The 19,250-nt window shown below is 34.4% G+C and overlaps 1 protein-coding gene across 2 annotated transcripts in view; it reads right to left on the bottom strand.

Moving 5' to 3' along the window:
* Window positions 1-19,250, bottom strand: part of BMP2K (BMP2 inducible kinase) — a 128,179-nt gene that overhangs the window by 35,252 nt on the left and 73,677 nt on the right. For both annotated transcript variants that reach the window (XM_058547344.1, XM_058547345.1), the window contains exons 8-11: window positions 9,804-9,907; window positions 8,383-8,462; window positions 4,074-4,234; window positions 345-538 (exon numbers count right to left, since the gene is read on the bottom strand). In XM_058547344.1, coding sequence (XP_058403327.1) covers window positions 345-538; window positions 4,074-4,234; window positions 8,383-8,462; window positions 9,804-9,907 — 539 coding nt within the window. The remainder of the gene's footprint in view (window positions 1-344; window positions 539-4,073; window positions 4,235-8,382; window positions 8,463-9,803; window positions 9,908-19,250) is intronic.

Genomic DNA, 19,250 nt, shown 5'->3' with positions numbered 1-19,250 from the left:
ACCCTTCCAAAAATAACATTATTAGTCTATGTATCTGAACTCAAAATGTAACCTGAAAACCATAACATTCATCATAAATCGCAGTGCTTATTCATGATGCCAAATGACTGGATGAATATTCTTTGCTTCATAAAGCTATGATGCAACCTATTTCAATAGAGTATTCTTAGTTACCTCACAGAATGCAAATAAAAGTCATAGTCTTTAATAATCAGGAAATTGAGCAAAATGTTTAATTGATTCTAGAATTCAAGGTGCCATGATACAAACGGAATTCCCTGATATTCAATAGCAGCATGAATTTCACAGCACTACTTCCATATCTAAAGTAACAAAAGAATTACCTGCTGCATATAAGCATCCTGATGTAGCTGATGCTGCTGTTGCTGCTGGTGAGAATGACGATGCTGTAAATGAAGCTGCTGCAATCTCCAATCTCCTTGTTGTAGTTGCTGAAGTACTCTATGCTGCTGTGGAGGCTGCTGAGGGGGCCCCTGACCCAATAAAATCTCAGAGCCATTTCCAGCTCTCACTGCTCCTAAAAGAGGTTTCCAAAAACGTACATTAACATTCTCATGTTTCAATAAAATGGTTGGATTTCAAAACATTTATTTCAATAATCATTTAACCAAGGCATTTATATCCTTATTTTGTAATACAGAAACTCCCACATGCATATAGTCTAAAGGGACTATTTACTATAATTATAAATACCCACGAAAGTTATTTTGTCAGCTACAACTCTGAATAAGTCAACGTCTTAGAAACGCTTCATCTCTCCATGAACACACCAGCCATGTCAATTGTGCCACATTTCTCAACTATATCATGCACTGTCATGAGTCTGTGTCCTTGCGGATATGAGTTTCTCCACCTAGAATGCCGCTTTCCACCTACTGCAATTCTTCTTATCCTTTAAAGTTTAGCTCAAATCTCTCTCCCTTGTTCCTTCATCTAATACTTCCACTCAGTTTTATAACATTTTATTCTGCTTTGCACATATTAATTGGTTACATGGCTAATTCCTAACAAGGGCCCCTGAGGGATGTGGTGATGACTCATTTATCTGTTAGTGGCCCAAAGAACCTTTTATATAACAGATGCTCAATAAATGCTACTGTAGTAAATCTATTAACACTGTCTCCTAAATAGATACTTATTCATCAGCCTCATAAATTTTACCCTAGGAAAATCAAAATCCTATGAATAAACTTTCGAAATTAATGAAAAAGTAAGAGACGCACAATATCAAAAAGAGGAAATGCAATATACTAGCATTTCTATATTCTCTTCCACCGAGTTACCATAAATTCAAATGCAACTATTTAATCCTAAGGGGAAAAAGGAGGGAGAGTGCAAGGAGGGAGAGAAGGATCTTTTTCATCAATATTAACATCCTCAAGCCTCCCCAGGCCTTAGGTACAACACATCTGTGAAAATAGTTTTATAACTATTTCTAATTGTTCTAATTATAAGAAAATGCATGCTTGTTTTAATTATTCTTGAAAATATTATAAAAATAAAATAAAATTAAAACCATAATTACATCACACAGACATAACCACCATTAGCCTTTTAAGTGTCTTTCTTTCCAGCTGGAAGAGTATTAAAAAGTTCAGCTCCTCAGGTATACCTTCATCTTTGAGGGCCCTGACGTCTAACTGGAGAACACTCGTGGCTGGTGCAGCCCCAACACAACCAATGATCATCACACAGTAACTCATGAGAATCACCTCTCACTTTACAAACTGTTAACTTTTCTCTAGTGTCATCCAAGTTCTTAAGCCAAGGCCACAGAGCACCAGAGAACTCCCAAACAACATCACAACAATCCTACCTGAAAACAATGCCTTCAGGTACATCATGAAATCCTCAAACTATTATTACCCACTTTGCAAATAATGAAACTAAGGCTCAGAGAAGTTAAGGGAATTCACAAGTAAAGTCAAAGACAAATGGTAAACTAAAAGAAAATATTTACAATATATTTGGCAAAGAACTAATATTCAGAATACTTAAAAATAAAATCTTCAGAGCACTAAAAAATAAATGAAAGACAAACAATCTCATAGAAAATTACAAGAGATAATTCATAGAACAAATGGCCAGTAAACATGCAACAGTACTATTAATCAGGAATATTAAAATAAAAACAAAAATGTTTCACTTATCAATAGGGAAACATTTTTAAAAACCAATACTATCAAGTGTTGGCAAAGGACTGGAATGAAAGGACACTCACACTGTTGTTGGTAGTGTACATTTCTGCAATCTTTTTGGATGGCAATTTGGCAGTATCTGACAAATTTTAAATGAGTATACTTTTTAATATCTTCCTCAGAAAAATGTTCTGACATAGAAATCTGAGTCTGTTATAAGGATGTTCACCACAACCCTATTAATAATAGCAAATACTGGAAAGAAACTAAATGATTATATAAGCTATGGTACATTCATGCTATGGAATATCATATACCTGTTAAAAACTACATGGTAGATCTATATGCAAAGCTCTGCAAATACATTAAGTAAAAAGAAAAAAAATCAAGTTGCAGAGAACTATGTATAGTTTGAATTCATTTATGTTAAACATAACATGAATTATTTGTATCTATAAACATGCAAGAACATAAAAAAAGACTGGAGGACACACACCAAACTGCCGCTGGTTTTTACTCTGGGAAGAAAAAGAATGGAGATTTTTACATTTTTCTCTAAATACTACTGTACTGTCTGAATATTTTAGAAGAATATATTCAAGTGTTACTTTTCATATAATATTTAATAGGGGGAGAAATGTTAAAAGATGCACATATGGGAGAAAAATAGAGTATTATTTTTCCAACTTAAGCTGGAAGCACGTAAGGAAGTGAAACACGGCCCCTGACATGGGGAGCAGGCCTGACACTCACAGCTAGGTCCTGGCGTTCTCCTGATAAACATAAACAGTTCCACAGAACACCAACATCAGACAAAACCGTCCTGTGACTGTGACGGATCAGGACAAGAAGACCACTCCATAATCATGTCTGAACACTGACAAAATCAGGAACATTGTCCAAACCACAAAAAGGACGAAGCCTCTCCCTCTCCTCTAATATGACTGACTGCTGCTGCTTTACCAATTGAGGCTTTTGCTTCCCTCCTTCTAGATATGATTTATTAAGATACTACATGACCCTGACAGCATCCAAACCGGAGCAAAGCCCCACTTCCTTAAAGCCGCCCCAAAATTACCTGAAACAAGCCCAAATCCTTTAATAAGTTTTTTCAAACATCGTCTTACTAAGACACTCCCACAGATTCCCATGGTACATGAGTAATAAACTCAATTTGCTCAAATACACGTGTGTTCCTAGTAGTCTTTGGCTGGAGGGCACTGACACATGATAGATAACACTAATAGGATCTCCAACCCAGAAAGGCAGAAAATAGAGAAACTAACATCGAATGCTTACTATGTAACAGAATTTTCCTAGATATCACACATCTTGTCATTTACTCCTTATAACACAAAAAGTAGTTGTTATTCTCATTTTACAGAAAAGAACAATGAGGCTAAGAAATAGTAAAATGGGAACTGGACACAAAGACTTCAAATTCCCCTATTTTCCCTTTTCCATGGAATAATCTTCCATCTGGTATATCTGATCACCACAGAGGTATGCAGCAACATGCCAGGTAACATAAACATTATCTCCCCTTAGTATACACTTTACCTAATAGTAATAATAGTGGTTAATAGTTAACATTCTTAAGGACATAGTATGTGGCAGGCATTATATTAAGCAGTAACTTAGTCTTCACAACAATCCTGTAAGAGCACTACTAGTATTTTCATAGTATATATTACTAAAAATGGGAGAAATAGGACTCAAATCCAGGTGCATGAGACTCAAAGTGGGGGCTCTTAACCATTAGAGTATCCTAACTGAAAACATTTTAACATCAAAACAAAACACACAATAGTGTGTTTGCTTCACAACAGTAAATTTATACTCCTAGGAAATCAAGTCACAAAAGGTTTCTTTAAGTTAACTACGAAGGGGACGAGACTGACAGGGCTGTGTTACCTTTTGGTCTGTGGTTACTGAATTCACCAGGAGCAGGGACTTTAACAGGTGTTGTTGAACTCTGAATGGTCAGCACACTGGGAGTGGCAGTAGCAGAGTTGGCCTTTGGTCTTTGTCTTGGTGCAATTGAGGTTTCTGTTGGTCCAATGGTATCTGTTATTCTATAAGAGAAGAATACATTTCATTCTAAATATTTGGATTATTTCTAATTTACTATTTGTTCTATGAAGCATCTATTTCAACAGATGCATTTTAATTAGTATTGGGGATCATGTTAGTCTTCTTGGCTTCTTCCTAAGTCTCATTCTCACGTAGTAAATGTTTATGAAGACAGGAAAGTAAAAAAATAAACATAACCATTTTCCTTAAACCAGTATGCTACCACTCATAGTCTGCCACTGAAGCTGGCAAAAAGAGTATAGGAATGCTCTTAAGGAGATGAAATAAAGGAAACAAACAGAAACTTCTCATAAGGTTTTGGACAAAATTGAGAGCCAACTCTCTGAACCAGTCAGAGAAATAAAAATAAGAAACAACAAACAACAGTCTCCCTTAGCTTGGAGACTAGGCCTAAAAAAGAAAAGACTGCACCCTAGGGCATGTAAAACAAAAGAAGCCAAAACTTTTAACAGGTGGAACTACCTGCTCACATTCAACTTCTTGAATCTTTAACTTGGCTTTACTTAGAACACTGAATGGAAATTAGATAAAACCTTTCCTACTACAACTTAGTTCAGGACACAGGTGTGGGTGGTCAAGTGGTAAGCATAGTTTTCAAAGTTAGAGACACTAAATATAATTTGAGAAGACATATAGACATTTGCTTTTCTCTTTCAAATAAAGCCAGGAAAAATATTAACTTACTTGTTCATCAACTTGGCTTTCTATAAATTCAGTACAAAAACTCAAATACTTAATAGGGTCATATGTTCACTTTTCAAAAGGATTGCAATAAAATTTCCTTACCAAGTTCCTTTAGCACATTTTCAAACAATTTGATACTGAAAATTTTGCATACATATGATTTATCAAGTACACATGTGCTGCATTTGGAGAAAGTCCCGTCGTCTACCATAACTGCACAGATCTATGCTTCTTTCCTACGTCTGTATGTACCACAGGAGGGAGCCCTGTTACAACTATCTTTCTAAAAAAGAAAAGTGAAATTGAATCAAAAGATTTTAGAAAATCGTAGAAATATATTGTATGTGTGCCATTTTCGAAAAATAACATTAATGTTTCAGATGGGATGAGGATGGTCCAAGTTACATGAAGATTGAACTAAAAGGCAATAAAAGATTATGTAAACATGATCAATTATATCTCATTTTAATGATAATCAAATATTTATTGAGTTCAAATTATGGATGCGGCACTAAAACCAATGCTGTACTCCCTAAGCTCAAGTACTTTGGGGGAAATATTGTATATAATCTTTCTATTTGTCCATTCATTCTTTATTAAGTGGGTAGGACAGGCCAGACCTTACTCTGCCTTGGTCCTGTTCTAAACTGCTCTATATAGAGAGACTCACGATACACATGAGCTTAAGAAACCTCTAAAAAGCATATTAAAAGTTCTGCAGACTTTGTTTAGTCTAGTGTTTCCTAATTTATTTCACCAACGTACCAATATCTATTATACAATTACTGACATCCAGCACAATACCCTGTCTTCAAAGAATTTACAGTATATCTAGGAAGATATGGCACACGTTCATGAAAATATAATGAAATATAAGACAGTAAAAATAATTAGTGCCAAGCTAGTGCTGTCACGAATTTCATGGAAGAGTAATTGTACCTTTAACCTAATCTGGCTAGAGAAGGCTTCAGGTAGGAACCGGAGATAAAAAACAAATATGATTTCATTAGACAGTGAAAAAGAAACTAAGCATTCTGTGTGAAGAAATGGGAAGAAAACGTCCAGACAGATTAGGCAAAGTGAAGTTACAAACTTGACTAAAATGAAAGACTGAGTAATTACTGGTATCAGTGCTGCTATGCAGCCTCGTTTGCACTATTACAACAGACAGAGCTGTTTTCCCTACTTACTTTCTTTTCTTTCTTTCTCAATATCACCTGAATAATCTTCCTAAAACACAGACTCTCTCTCCTCTTAAAATCCTTCAGCATTTCCATCTGCCAGGACGGTGATTCTCAACCCTTCCATCTTTAAGATATAAGTCACATAACTTGCACATGTTTAACAGCCCTAAGAGCAGATGCAGATTTTGGGGAGGTAGAAGAGGGCTTTTAAGAAGTAAAGCAAAGAGTGCAAAAGATTCAGGGCAGGGCAGATGGATACTATTCATAAAAGCTTTAAATCTTGTAAATAATGATACTAGCTATTTAAAGATTTCTCCAATCTTCCCCCTTAGAAATATGCCTTTTACATGAAAAAAAAAAAAACTAAATTTTTAATATTAAGTCTTATAGACATTTAGATTTTTTCAAGTTCTTTTCTGATACTATCAATAAAAAGTAAATTTATATTGTTGAACAATAAGCACCAACAAACCTTATTTTTTCAATATACATAATGTACAGATTTAACATACTATGAATAGCTCTATGAATTTTAGTTGCATTAACTATTCCATTTGCTTATAATTGTATAGTTATAACTTGTGTCATAGTGAAAAGATATTCAAAGCATCATTCTTGTTCAGATGATTCATGCTTTTTTTAAATCTGTATCTACTTTCTTCAAGATTTACTCATTGACAAAATTATTAAAAAAACACAAGTAACAATAAAATTCGATTGACAAGTCCTATAATAATTCATAATTACCTCTCAACTAAAACAGCAGTTGCTAACTACAACTGTCATAGATAAGACAGACTATTGGTCACGGTGGATTCCTGCAAGTTAGATGTAACTTTACTCCTTCGTCTCTTACTTGAGAGTATTTTAAAATTCAAGTGAATGAAGATAATATTTTTAGAGAGATGCCATATTTTTTTAAAAAACTAAGTCATTCACAAACGATATTTTAACAATTTATGAATAACAGATTATTTATAACACATCTCACAACCAAGTCCCAAATAGGAAGAACTGACTGCAAGGTTAAAAATTCACTGGCCTAAAGGCCAAAGTCCAAATTTCTCAGTATGACATAGAAACCAAGTTGCTCATGACTAGCATTTACCTGCCTCTTCAGTTCACTTCCCACCACTCCCGGGCTATGGCCCCTTATGCTCCAGTCCCACAGTCTCACAAAGGCCATTCTTCTTGCCTGAAGTGCCTGCCTGCTATAGTTTCAATCCCTGTCATTCCAGGTGACTGACTATTCATCCTTCAAGGAAGAGCTGAGCAGCTCCCAGGCCCAGGAAAAGGATTCTTTCTGTGCTCCTGTTTTCTCTGCCCCCAAGTCTTTCCCTTCCTCCACTCTCAGAATTGCCTGATATCCATCAGGTTATAACTGTTTACTTGCCTATCTTCATTAGAACTCCTTGGGAATAAGCACTGCTTCTTTTTCTTTGCGTTTCCAGTATCTATATCTTGCATATAACAGGTACATGACATATATTTTATGTATTTTATATCAAACAAAATACTTTGCATAAGCAAAGTACAATACAAAAAAGCTGTGACCAAGAAATCTCCCCAAATGCAATATTATACCTGTCTGATAATCTATAATATAGTCCTGCTTATTAATTTTTAAATTTAAAAAAAAGCATGAGAAAAAAAAAATCAATCATTAATTCAATCATTAATCAGATTCAGGTCTTTACCTACATAACACATGTCAAACTTATTAGTGCACTATGAAAAATTATTTAAAACATTATAATATTTCTTTACCACTCAAAGTATTATCATTATAACCATTCACTATAAATTATACACAATAATACATATTCTAAATATGTATTAGAATACATAAAATAGTTCATGAATTTAGAATACTCTAAATAGTTGCCTATGAGCTATTTATTTCCTTAAAGAAAAAGCATACTAACTATAAATTCAAAATATAAAATTTCATAAATTAGAGCTGCCATGTGATGAAACAATAAAACTCCCCCCAAAATGACCCAATGTAACATCACCAGTTACACAATTATTTCTCGATTGCTGAGAATGAGCAGTTCAAGTGAGATTGATGTCAAATCTGTATCTAATACAAAAAAGTTTAGTTTGTACTTGCTATCTAAACTCTACCCCACAAGCAATAAGGAACATCACATTTTAGGGGGGAAGATGATACTTAATCAATGACATTTGCTAGGATTAAAAATAAAAAATTTCAAAAAAAAAAATTTCTTTTTCAAAAATTTCAGCATAGCTTTGCCTACCTGGTTTTTATTTGGCTTTTCCTAGAAGCTGCCTCACTAGCAGTCATCGGTTCAGGAAGAGCTGAAGGAATAGAAGAATTCTTGGAAGAAAAAATAAAACGCATTTTAGTTTTCATTTTAATCGCAGAAAGCTTCACCTCAGATACCTACAAATTGTTCACATATATTTGCCAGATCTAATCTGCAAATATCACTGCATGTTATACAAATGTCACTTTCATATTCATGTTCCACAGAAATCTTTGGAAAATAAACAGAACAATGTCATTATATCCACTCTACAAATGGGTAAATCTTGGGTAGAATATTACACTTGTAAATCAATGACTATTTCACGGTTTGGAAAAAGAAGCAAACACGAAGCATATGAGTTAAGTGTCATTTCTACATACTGCAGATAATTTTCATGACACTGCTTGTAGTCTAAAAAACAAGAGCAGACGACCTTACTCAGTTGTTTATGCTCTATATAATGTTTGGCTTGTAGTAGGTACTCAATAAATGTTTGCTGAATGAAAAGCTAAAAATACACAGTCAAATGTCAAATAAAGCTACTTTCATTACTAGAATGTTAGAACTGCCTGACTTTCAACTTTAACAGAGAACTGAATATTACATTGACATAGTCAGGACTTTAAAAAACAAAAAGGAAAGGTTACCAACAAGTGATACACAAAGGAAAACTTGTTAGAACAAGTCAGGTCAGAATGATCTTTACGAAGTCGAGAACGGCTTTAAAAAAGTGATGATTCTAGACCTTTATTAAAATTAGCAGACTTGCCATACACGGTTAATCTGATGTAGTTAAGTGCAATGTGTAGATACTGAATATAATTCAAAGCCTTTGAATAAGACTAGCCACACCAACTCAGCACCTTCCATGGACTAGGCATGGGTTTTACACTTATTATTTGTAATCTTCATAACTACTATCCCTGTTTTACAGAAAAAGAAACAGACATTAATTATCTTCCCAAAATATACAGAATCAGTCACATCAAGGCAGAGCTGAACCCAGGTCTCTCCATTTACAATGCCTATGCACTTTACACCAAAGGTGACCAGGCTTTTTCACTTTATAGTCTGCTTAGTGTCTCAGTAATTTTTCATGACACTAATAGGCCTTCCTCCCCAAAAATATAACAGTCCTGTTTGTTTAATAGGCCTAAACAACTTAATAATAGTAGTTTGTGCTGTGTTAGACAGATGTCACTGTTTCCCTCAAAAATGGAAAATATCCTGCAGTGCCCCCAAGTCTACTGTAGCTCCCCAGGACACCTTAGTTGGCAACTGTGGCTTTATATCAAAAATACTAATCATAAACACACTATTAAGTCATGAAACAAGTAACTCTGAAAGTATACATATCACACATGATGACATGGATTTTAAATTCATATCCTACTTGAAAAACTACTTACATTGATGTTGGAGACTGGACAATCCTTTTTGGCAAATTTAAATGCGAAATAGGACACTTGAAATATATCAGGTCTACGCTCTGGATCTGGTTCAAGCATGAACCCTGCAAGAATAGATCAAAATGTTAAGAAGTTTCGCTGAACACAGAATCTATTTAGGGGCACATTAAAAGGATAAAAAAAAAAATATATATATATATATATATATACACACACACACACACACACACACACTTTTTTCAATTCTAAGATTAGTGATGATTCTAGTAAACTTTGTTGACGTTTATAGAAAATATAGAAATTGTTATTTTATACATGAACTTAAAGCATTATCCAGAGTTAAAGACAAGTCACTCACAGAACAGCTCTGCACCAGAAATATGAATGACAAATATGAATAGTCTTCTGAGAAAGTGACACAAAACAAAAACTGAGTTTAGTGAACACTGGGGAATTATTAAAGAAAGTTCCAGGGCCACAGTAGGGGTCCTTATTTTCACTATTATCTAAAGTACCTCTACTAATTTTTAAATGATCCTGAATCATTGAGAAAAGACTAAGTTGTGTGCCTTATAATCTATTCAACAAAGTAGTACACGGTTGACACTAGAGTTTTCCAAAAATATGCTTTCTTCTCATACTGAGGCTAACAATAGTCACCATAGTTCTGTACTTCAACATGTCATCCATACCACGCTCAGAAGTATGAGCACAGTTGTATGGTTCTATTAAAAGCAGATTTCACACCAACCTTACAGCACTGCTTGAAATGCCTGACCTTTTTTCTAACCAAAATGACCACTACCACTTGTCTATTTCTTGGGTGACTTGTTAATTTACAATTTCACAAGAAGGCTGACATTTAAACTCAATTCTATAACTTGACAATGCATATTTTGTTAAGACATCATGTTCTAACTCTGCTTTCTTGATTAACTCTAAGTTCTTATAGTAATGTTCAAGTCATTTTTAAACCTATTTAAAATGTAAAATTACAGCAATAATTAGATAATATTCTGAAATTTGCTAATAAAATTATGTTTAGAGACATCAAAGTATACGAATAACTAAATTAAAATTATTAATCAAATTGAATTCAATCTTCCTTTCAAATTTAAATAATATTTGAACAAGCAGTGTAATACATCTCCAACAGCATGACAACCTCATTTTGGTTTAAAACACAGTTGTTTGGCAAATGACAAACTTAGAAATTTATTCAGGAGATTCTGAACTCAGTTTTAAAAATACTCTACATGTAACTTGATTTTATATACTTATGAAAACTAATATATATCACTTATAAAATTGATGTTTTATTATTTTATCACCATTGTTAGATGGAAATAAGTAAAAACATGTAATTCTAATATTTATTACTTTATATTCAACCTCATTCCAGAAAAGATTTGAGGAATCTACAAGGTTTATTTTATCCTCCTAAATTATATTTTATCTTAATACCAACAGATATTAAATGTTCTAAAAGTAACAGTGCATGATATGGGGATAAATTTAAACAGACTTTTAACAATAAATGTTTATTCATATAATTTTTAAAAACCAATCACCAGAAACTGATCAAAGTTATAAACATGATGCTATTTTTCTATTTTAACAAGTTTATGTGGCTTTTAAAATCTAATTTCAACAGTAATTAATTATAAATATTTATTCCTATAAAGGACTTGAAGTAGCATACAAAACTATAAGACTTTTTAAATATATGAGAAATTAGGACTAATGGAAAAGCCTCCCTCCATCAAAAAAAAAAAAAACAGGATAATGATGTCAGTAAAGAAACTGTATATGATTTGGTCCTATAAACGTAGGCCAAAAATTTAGCTCTCTACTCTTGAGCTGTCAAAACAAATAAGGCAACATGATCCATTACATGAATCACAGTGTTCTTAACACAAAAACAAACCAGGTGCTAAGAAAAAGCACTATTCTTGATACTGAAAGCAACATGTACATTCTCCTTTGAGTTTTTCTAAAGACGGCTCATACATGAGAGCCGTCCTTCTCTGGTCTGGCTTAATCTGGGAAAAGCTTTTTACATATCTAGAGAAGAACAGAATGATCCTTCAGGCAACCTATATACTTTTTCTTTGTTGGTAGAAGAAAAGCATTGAGGGAAAATGGATAAATTTGAGGTTGTATGTTCTTTAACCAGTATCTGTGTAAGTAATTCTCTCTCAAATTAAGCACAGCACAACATCCTCCAATGATTAGGGAGCCAGGCTGTGGGTAGAACCAATATCTTATAAGCAAACAAAAGGACCTCCAACTCCTCTGGTTCATGTTTCCATGTGAGGACACATCTGCTGGAGCCAGTTTAGTTGGTCTAACTGTCCTGATCCCATTTCTGTAACATAAAATCAGTTTAAAAGGTCATGACTAGCACTTATTTTAATAAAATAGAATAGAAAATATTAGAGAGCATTAATGTGTTAAGTATAAGCCAGATTTCATGAAACTTGTTTCACGTGTGTGTGTGTGTGTGTGTGTGTGTGTGTGTGTGTGCGTGCGCCACTAGGTCATAACTAAAACATATTTTTTACTATAAATCACAGTCAAACAGTTTGAAAACCACTGTGCTAGTAACCTCTCTCTAACTACTATAACTCATTCCTCTCCAAGGGAAAGACAGTGATTTGTCTAATTGTTAGACTAGAAAAAAAGAAATCAGCCCCCACACACATCAATCTCTGATGCTCTTTCATACAGAACCATTTATTCACAGGACATATATGTTCTCTGTGAAACCATGTTGTGTAAGTGGCCTGCTTCTGCAGACGAAGTCTATGGTTTTCCAGCATTGCCAATGACTGAGTGTGAATAAATTTGGGTATTGAATACAGAATAATAGGCCCATTTGGCTTCAGATCTAAATTTTATTCTGCTTTATCAGTACTAATGCTGACAGTTTTATCTGATGAGCTCCTGTGCCCCGTCTCTGATTTGATTCTAAATTCAAAGTATGAAGAAGCTGAAACCTACAGGTAGAACACAGCTACATTTTTATCACTGAATATTTTTATATTGGATATTATCAGCCAGTAAAACAGAAAAAAACTTAGTAGGGCATCTTTAAGAATTTAATTTAAATAATATAATTTCCCAAACCCTCCAAGAGCACGGGTTGCAAAATGCACTCCTAGATTACTGAATAATGTAATCTGGAGTGCAGAGGTATGGGCTCTAATCTAGCTCCAACCGTGAGGCTATCTACCAAGAATGACAATTTCAGTTTTTAGGTAGTTGGTCCAAAGCCATTTTCTCTCACAATAATTAAACCTCAAGTCTAGTGTTTTATTAACTCCTATTTCATGACAACAAAACCATATCATCTAAAAAAATGCTCTTGAGGGGAAGGAGTGGATTAAGGAATATATACATCCAGTTCATCCAAAAATGAATCAAATGATTAAGTTAAAAAAAAAAAAAAAGACAGAGAAGGTAGAAAGCTAGAACATACCCTTGTTTACTCAACTTAAAATGACCATGTGAATCATCACGAGACCATTCCCATTGACCCTGATTCCACTGCAAATATAAAATCGACTTTTAAAAAAAGTTAGCCACATAGAAATGAAAGGATATTTCTCTGCTCTTCTTTATTGTGTGAATCTTTCTATTGACACAAACACCACTAAAAACAACCTCAGAACACAAAATAGTCTCAGAATTGAAGGTGGTGTACAATTAAACCACCACATCTCCAACTGATGTATCAGACATATCTGATTAAAAAACACTGTCCAAGACACCTGAATTAATTATGTTTATGCCAATTTAGAATAGGAAAGCACAACATCAGTGCATAGTCTAACAAAAAGAGCAGCTAAAGGAGCTACTGCTGCTGTAGCAGTGGCCAAGTTACATTATGGTTTCATCAAAGACTCAAGCCAAAAATTAAATAAAGTAGTTCCCATTCAAGTTACACAAAATGACGACTCCATGCCTGGGCCTAAGTAAGAGTTAAACCAGCATCTTTAATCTAACAGCTCAAAAAATTTTATGGGAAAATACTTTGAATAGAAATCTCAAAAGAATTTTCCTGCTTAAAATTCTGTTAAATTTTTTTCCTTTCATAAAGACATGTTTTCTCTCCCACAGACTTCTAATTATTAAACTTACAGTAATTTACCTGAAAAGAGAAATACCCACTCTAATTTTGTAACCATAAATATTTCAAGCATTAACTTGTTATTTTTATCTGTTTAACCCATGAAGACTATCATTAGAAACTTACATGTTAGGTATATATGTCCTTCATACCTTATTCTGTGGACTGTTGAAATGAAACCAAATTTAAAAGCTAATAATAAATGTGTTCAATCATAACTAAAACACTAAATGGCACTATAAGTATGCCAGGATAATATACTTGAGATAGTCCTGGTAGCTGTCTCTAGAAGTTATTGACCAGAGCCTTCTCTCTACATCTCCCCAAGTGGTAACCCAGACCACTAACTAAAAACCTCCAACAAAATCCTATCTTAATTTTTTATTTCTTTTCCAAGGTACATTAAAATGCCAGATTTTTTTCAAAAATAATATACAAGAGAGTGGGGAACGGTGTGGATGAACAAAGACTGGCCATGAGTTATAGTCACTGAAGCTAGGTAACAGGTACATGATAATTCACTGCACAGTTCTGCCTGTATTTGTATATGTTTTTAATTTCCATAGTAAATTTTAAGTGTATTTAAAATAAGCAAGCAAATTCCTGGTTTCCCACAAAAACTAAATAGTAAAATAAGTTTATTTATTATAAAAAAAGACATGAAATAACAAGAGATGCTAAGGATGTGGAAAAATGGAAACGCTTGTGCTCTGTTGGTGGGAATGTAAACTGGTGCAGCCACTACAGAAAACAGTATGGAGTTCCCCCAATGTGTGGTGATGGGTTGTAATTGGTATTTGAGTGGTGAACATGATGTAATCTATGCAGAAATAGAAGTATAATGATGTACACCTGAAATTTATACAATGTTATAAACCAATGTTACTGCAATAAACAAAAATTTAAAAAAAAAAAAAAGTTAAAAATATAACTACCATATAATCCACCAATTCCACTTTTGGGCATTTATCCAAAGGAAATGAAAACATGAACTCGAAAAGATATCTGCACCTCCATGTTTACTGCAGCATTATTTACAATAGCCCAGACAATGGAAGCAACATAAGTGTCCATCAATGAATGGATAAAGAAAATGTGATAGAGTGATAGATAGATGATAGATCGATCGATAGACAGACAGACAGGTAGGTAGGTAAATAGACAGATAGATAATCACACACTCACACTCACACACACAATGGAATATTATTCAGCCATAAAGAAGAAGATCTTGCCATGTGCAACAACATGGATGGACCTGAGAGCATTGTGCTAAGTGAAATAAGTGAGAAGAGAAAGACAAATACCGTACGATCTCACTTTTATGTGGAGGCTATTTAAGAAAGAAAAAAAAATGAACTCATAGATACACAGAATAGACTGGTGGCTGCCAGAGATAGGGGGTGGAGGGTGGTCAAAATGGGTGAAGGTGGTCAAAAGGTACAAATTTCCAGTTATAAAATAAATAAGTCCTGGGGCTGGCCCAGTGGTGTAGTGGTTAAATTCACACGTTCTGCTTCAGCAGCCCGGGGTTCACTGGTTTGGATCCTGGGCGCAGACCTACTCATCACTCATCAAGCCATGCTGGGGCAGTGTCCCACAGAGAAGAACTAGAAGGACCTACAAACCAGGATATACGACTATGTACTGAGGCTTTGGGGAGCAAAAAAAGAAAAAGAGGAAGATTGGCAACAGGTGTTAGCTCAAGGCCAATCTTCCTCAAATAAGTAAATAAATAAATAAGTCCTGGGGATGTACGTACAGCACAGTAACAGTTAATAATACTATATTGTATATTTGGAAATCACTAAGAGAGGAGATCTTAAAAGCTCTCATTACAAGAAAAAAGAAATGTGTAACTATGTGAGGTGATGGATGTTAACTAGACTTATTGGGGTGATCATTTCACAATATACACATACGTTATGTTATACACCTGGAACTAATATAACGTAATATGTCAATTATATTTCATTAAAAAAACAAATAAATAGGACCAGCTCCTGTGGTCTAGTGGTTAAGTTTGGCACACTCTGCTTTGGCAGCCCTGGTTCTGTTCCCGGGCACAGACCTACACCGCTGGTCAGGGGCCATGCTGTGGTGGCAGCCCACGTACAAGATTTGCCACAGATGTTAGCTCAGGGCGAATCTCCCTCAAGCAAAAAAAAAAAAGAGGAGGACTGGCGACAGATGTTAGCTTAGGGTGAATCTTCCTCAGCAAAAAAAATAAAAATAAATAAATCTAAACCCAACAGATGAGCTGCTAAGAGCTAAGATACAGAACCATAAAAGCAACATTAAGTGAGCAGACCCAAAAGCAAGAAAAATAAAGCTTCCCCTGCTGTTCATTATGAATCACTACATCACTGCACAAAGAGGTGAGAAAAATAATCTTAGTAGTTACATAAAGTATATTCTGGAACATATAATGGTAAGCCTTTGACAGAGCCACTATCAGTCCACAAAAACAAGTTCTGCTTCAAAGCATCCAAAGAAATCTCTGCAGGGAAAGTACATCCTAATAAATATCTGGATGCCCTACCTCTTACCCAGAAAATCAGAAGCTAGATTAGCTCAGGAAGAATTACAATAATGATATCATTAGTAGTGGTAGTTATTATAGTAGTAATGATGGTAGTATGAAAGGCCGTCTCTTACTGAGCACCTACACATGCTAAGCACTTATCATAATTCATTTAATTTTCACAATAATCCTAAGATGTAGTTACTTTTAATATGCTCATTTCAGAAATGAGTATATTGAGATAAACAGAGGTACCCAATGTTTGGTACCAAATAAGTGACAGAGCGGATGCAAGCCCAGGCCCTTTGGCTCCAGAGGCCTTGTTCTTAATCTCTACAATGTACATCCTTAACCACCTTACAACACAGAAGCTGAAAGAAAGGCGAGGCCACCAGCCTTCTGTTCACTCATTGTAACTATGTAGTAATCCAAATCCTCCTAATTATGCTTCTCATTCTCCTCTAAAAGTTCTCTAAGTTCTTTTCAACTCTTAGATCCAAAAATGGAAAGTGCTTCTTTCCTCACCCCTCAATCCACCTCCATTACTTGGAAAAGTTAACAGAGGCTAAGAACAAAAATTCTAAATAATTGACTCTGCTACTTTTAAGAAGGAAAGTCCGCAGGGAAGTATGATGAAATTAATAGTTAAGCTGAGCTTTATGGACAGTAGGTAATAATTACCCTTGACCAAATTAGTGATAATCAAAAGTATATTCAAATACTTATGTAACCATAAATCATACAGTTTTAACAAAGATAAGGCACAGCTATTTCATTTTCAAAAATCCTGAGTCATAAAAATAGATGCAAGCAGCATTAGTAAAAGTGTTAATACTAAAAAGATATATGTCTTTTTAACGCTTTATCTTATATTAATATGTTGGAGCAACTACACTGCATGCATAGACAATTGGCAATAAAAAGTTTCACTTTCAGAAACTGTGAGCACAGCTAGGCAATTCTTGGTTTTCTGAACGTAGGATTTATTTGAAAGCAATGTAAATCACTAATTATATATTATAAAAGCAGACAGAGGAACCTAAATAGGATGGTAGGAAACAGGCAAGATTACATATGAAAAATGTAAAGAATAAAATCGCAAAGAATCTAAATGTTTTCTATAAAATATCACATTGTAAGTATGTTCTAGTTTTAAAAAACTCCACTTTGTTAAGCTTTTATTACTCAAGACAATATTTAAAAAGTAAAATCCATAAAAACCGTTTGACAGGAGAAAAAATACCAACATTTACTTAAATGCTTTTATTTCACTCAACCTTTTTAAAAAATTTCTCCCTAACTCTTAAAAATAAGTTTAAAGACATTTAACACATGGTCAAATTTATACTGACATTGATAAAACTAAAATCTGTACATTTATTGACAAATGAAGGAAGCATATGATGAACACATGCATCAAAGACCTAGAGCCCCATTAGATCCTAAAACTATCGACAGTGTTTAGCTCTTCCACCTTTACGTTACACACACATACCCGTGCACGCATACACTGAGAGGGAAAAAAACCAGTGCTTAACACAAGAAATGAAGATCTTATTACTATAAGCAAATTAAATCACAAGTCACGGTAAATCCTGTCCAGTCTCTCATTCAGTATCGTTCAATGAGAATATTCAGAGTTTCTAAGACATTGCAAGATCTTCAATGAAATCCTCAGTTTGATTGTGATTAAAACCTTTTACTTAGCAACAAGAGTGTCACAGTTACAATGATTTACAAGGGCTTCAATAAAAAGTTAAACTTCAATTAGCCAGAACACGCAAGAGCCAAGGTAAATTCCTCAATCTATTCTTTGAGCATCCCAGTTAATCAGAGTTCTTTCATCCTTTTGGTGCCCAAATTTTTGGACAATGAAGGAGGAAAGCAATTGGATAAGACAGAGTGGATTATGAGTCTAATGTTCATTCAAATATACCCTAAAGGTATGTTTGCTCTTTAAAAAAAAATTTACATTCTGCAAAATGGCAGGCTAAAAATAACAGGGCTGACGGGAAAAACAGAGTTGGGACAGACCATTGAAAAACTATATAACTTTGTTACCAGCGCACTAACAAAAACGTTAATTGGTACCTGGGAAGGTAACTTGGACTGCCCAGATAGGTAGCTTAATTTGGCTGAAAGCTGCCACAAGGATATAAAAACATATCAAAACAAGGCTGGGAGGTGCTCCATCAATTAAGATAAAAGTGGGACTCTGAGCCAGTGGGGCTGCTATTCAGGGGGCCATCCATTAATAGAGAGCCACACAAAACTGAGAGAGAGGTAGATTTCTCTTTCTAGGAAGAAAACCCCAGTACAAGCACTCATATTTAATGTTCTCCAATTAGAGCTAACAGTGCTCATGATGGCAGTGCAGCCCAGCTTAGGTTATTTCCTTTCCTCTGTGAAGTTTAACACCATCTCCCCCATCCCATCACTCTGATTCCCCTTGTCTAGGAAAAACATTCCACACAAAGCAATGTAATTTTTGAGTTCAAGTGACATATTTCTCCAATTTCCAACATGTATGAACAAATCCACATTATAGAAATAAAAAGACTGTGCTTTAAATAAGTTTGCAAAGCGAAGCTATATATCCTTTTATGCTCCATTTTCTTTTGACCATTTTTCTTTTGGAGTGCTTGCTCTTTTCTTTTTGATTTACATGAGCCTCAGAAATTACAAAAGTTAGCCACCGTCAAATGTGTAACAAATAGTTTTTTTCCAACTTACATTGACTTTATGCTGGGGTTCATAGGATTAGGGGGACTTTTAATGGTTTAAATTTATA

The sequence above is a fragment of the Diceros bicornis genome, chromosome 8, assembly GCF_020826845.1.
Source record: "Diceros bicornis minor isolate mBicDic1 chromosome 8, mDicBic1.mat.cur, whole genome shotgun sequence".
In the NCBI taxonomy this organism is placed as follows: Eukaryota; Metazoa; Chordata; class Mammalia; order Perissodactyla; family Rhinocerotidae; genus Diceros; species Diceros bicornis.
This window is presented reverse-complemented; position numbering and strand designations above follow the sequence as displayed.